Below are 2,927 nucleotides of genomic sequence, written 5' to 3' on the forward strand. Positions count from 1 at the left end.
AGCTAATTTTTGTATTTTTAGTACAGACGGGGTTTCGCCATGTTAGCCAGGCTGGTCTTGAACTCCTGACCTCAGGTGATCTGCCCACCTCGGCCTCCCAAAGTGCTAGGATTACAGGCGTGAGCCAGCGCACCTGACCAGTACTTTGTATTTCTTATACTTAGCACACTATCTTACCCATAGTAGGCTTTCATTAAATGACTATCAAATCAATAAATGAAAGTGTTCCATATTATGAGACACTGAGTCTTTGAAGGACAAATTTCAATATTATTATCAAGTCAACAGAATTTTCAAAAGTCAAAACTTAACTGGCAAAAGTATTAAGAAACAACACAGGTATGATGCATGATGGTGATATGACACCGAAATAATACATCCTTAACCTACGAAAATTTAGCCAAAAAACCGTATCTTCAAAACTCTTTATTTTTTATTTTTCTTTTGAGACAGGGTCTCACTGTCACCTGGTCTGGAGTGCAGTGACACGACCTCAGCTCACTGCAACCTCCACCTTCTGGGTTCAAGCAATTCTCATGCCTCAGCCTCCCGAGTGGCTGGGATTACAGGCATGTGCCACCACACCTGGCTAATTTTTGTATTTTTAGTAGAGACGGGGTTTCACCATGTTGGCCAAGCTGTTCTTAAATTCCTGATCTCAGGTGATCAGCCTGCTGTGGCCTCCCAAAGTGCTGGGATTATAGGAGTGAGCCACCGTGTCCCACCAAAACTCTTTGTTTATTATCAGACTTTCTGTTGAGCAGGATTTGAGAGTCTAACATTTAATTCAGCAAATATTTACTAAAGACTACTGTGAGCAAGGTACTCTGCTGGGTGCTACACAAGATACAAAGCTTGCAGGCATGACACAGTCCCAACTTTCAACAGATACATGAGAACGAAGCAGAACAGTCAAGATTTCAGCAAAAAGGAAGATGCTAAAGGACGACAATTAGGAGCAACACATTTTCTGACTGCCATAATGTCTGACATTTGGCTTTTAGGAAACAAGTATATTTATTAGATATATCTATGATACTCTTCCATACAAACATAAAAGTACTTATTTTCTATGAAATACTGAAAGATTCAAATACAGTAATATGAAAATATAAACAGGGAAATGTGATAGCCTTACCAATTTAACTATAAACCTCAAAAAATTAGAGCACAAAGTAGGAATGAAGTGATTGGTAAAATTCTCCAGTCCAAGTCCTAATTTTCTGTGGCGACCATCTCCAAAAGTATACATAAGGCCGATATCTAAAATGCAAAAATAATGAAGAGAATTATAAAAGTGTTACTTGTATGGATCTATTTGTAAACAGATAAATATGTTAACTCATACTGCAATTATAATTATCCCCCTCAAATTCTGCATTGAATTTATTCTTGCAATTTATTATTGAATCTATTGATCTTTCCACACTCTCTATGGTCTCTGTGGTCCTTCATGTAACATCAGGCAACAAATATTCTGAGAATAAATCAATTAACCTTGGTGGTTTGTGAAGCTGATGATCCGTCATGCAAGGCAGTGTGTGGAGCAGCAGCAATACAGCATGCAAGCTTGAGATACACATCATATATTCCAAGGGAAGGAGAAGGAGATGCTTGTATTCTGACCCCTACATCCCAACACAGTCTATTTTCCTTTTTCCAGAGGTCACTGATAGATCAGAGTTTCTCAACTTTGGCATTATTGACCTTTGGGGCCAGATAATTCATGGTCGTGTGGGTCTGTCCTGTGCACTGTAGGATGTTCAGCAGCATCCTTGGCCTCTACCCACTAAATGCCAGTAGGACAACTCCACTCTGCAGCCATGACCATTAAAAAATGTCTCCAAATGTTGTCATGTGACTTGGGGAGTGGGATGTGCATAAAATCTCTACAACTGGCTTAGTGTAACAATCTGGCTCCTGGGCTGAGGAATACTGTTGAAGTAAATGCCATAAGCCAACAATGCTAACTAATTCCTATACCAAAACTTAGGTCCCCTCTGAAACTGGGCCCACAACGATGATGATTAATCTTGTCACTTCTCGCCAGTTAGCCCTTTTGCTTACTGACATAGCAGCTATTACGAACCTTCACACTCCTTTCTTCAAGCCGCTCCTTCATACCCTCCATCTCAACTGGGGTAAGTGCCAGGGAAGCAGAAGTAAGGGGGCGGTTAATATGGTGCAAAGCAGGGGAATTTTCCTCTAGTCTGGGGATTAGGGAAGGCTTTCAAAGGGAAACCTAAAGGATGAGTAAGGTTTAAGTGGCACGAAGAAGGGAGCAAAAAGTCTTCAGGCAGTCAGCAGTACATAGAAAGCCTCTGAATCAAGAGCAAACATGGCTTGGGCAAGAAACTGAAAGGCAACTAATATGCCTGGAGCACCAAAGTGGTAGGAGATGAGTCTGAAGAGGTGAAAAGGGAGTGTCCTATTAGTTCAGATGAAGAACTTTTGAACTTTTATCTTAAGGACATTAAGAAGGAAAATGAATGGTTTTAAGCTGGGAAACAATTGGGTTACCTTTGGGGACCTCCGATTTAAGATGGCAAAAGTGACTGCATACTAAGCAAATCCAAGAGAACTGACTGAAAGATCATTAGAAATAATAATATAATTCAGTAAGGTGGCAAGTATAAAAATAAATTTACAAAAATAAGTGGATTCCCTGTAAATAAGTGATAGTCAGTGTTTGGACTCTTTATTTATTTATTTTTTGAGATGGAGTCTCGCTCTGTTACCCAGGCTGGAGTACAGTGGCACGATCTCGGCTGACTGCAACCTCTGCCTCCTGGGTTCAAGTGATTCTCCTGTCTCAGCCTCAATAGCTGGGATTACAGGCATGCGCTGCCACGCCGGCTAATTTTTGTATTTTTTTTTTTTTTTAGTAGAGATGGGGTTTCACCATGTTGACCAGGCTGTAGACTCTT

General features: G+C 40.5%; 1 protein-coding gene across 1 annotated transcript in view; it reads right to left on the reverse strand.

The window, feature by feature from the left end:
- The window catches only part of LOC105524312 (X-linked retinitis pigmentosa GTPase regulator-like), a 49,980-nt gene that overhangs the window by 15,082 nt on the left and 31,971 nt on the right, over positions 1 to 2,927 (reverse strand). Inside the window, 1 exon segment of the mRNA XM_011959506.1 lies at positions 1,139 to 1,263. Within this exon segment, the coding sequence (XP_011814896.1) occupies positions 1,139 to 1,263 (125 nt within the window).

Source organism: Colobus angolensis, unplaced genomic scaffold (genome assembly GCF_000951035.1).
Source record: "Colobus angolensis palliatus isolate OR3802 unplaced genomic scaffold, Cang.pa_1.0 Scaffold498, whole genome shotgun sequence".
NCBI classification, from domain to species: Eukaryota; Metazoa; Chordata; class Mammalia; order Primates; family Cercopithecidae; genus Colobus; species Colobus angolensis.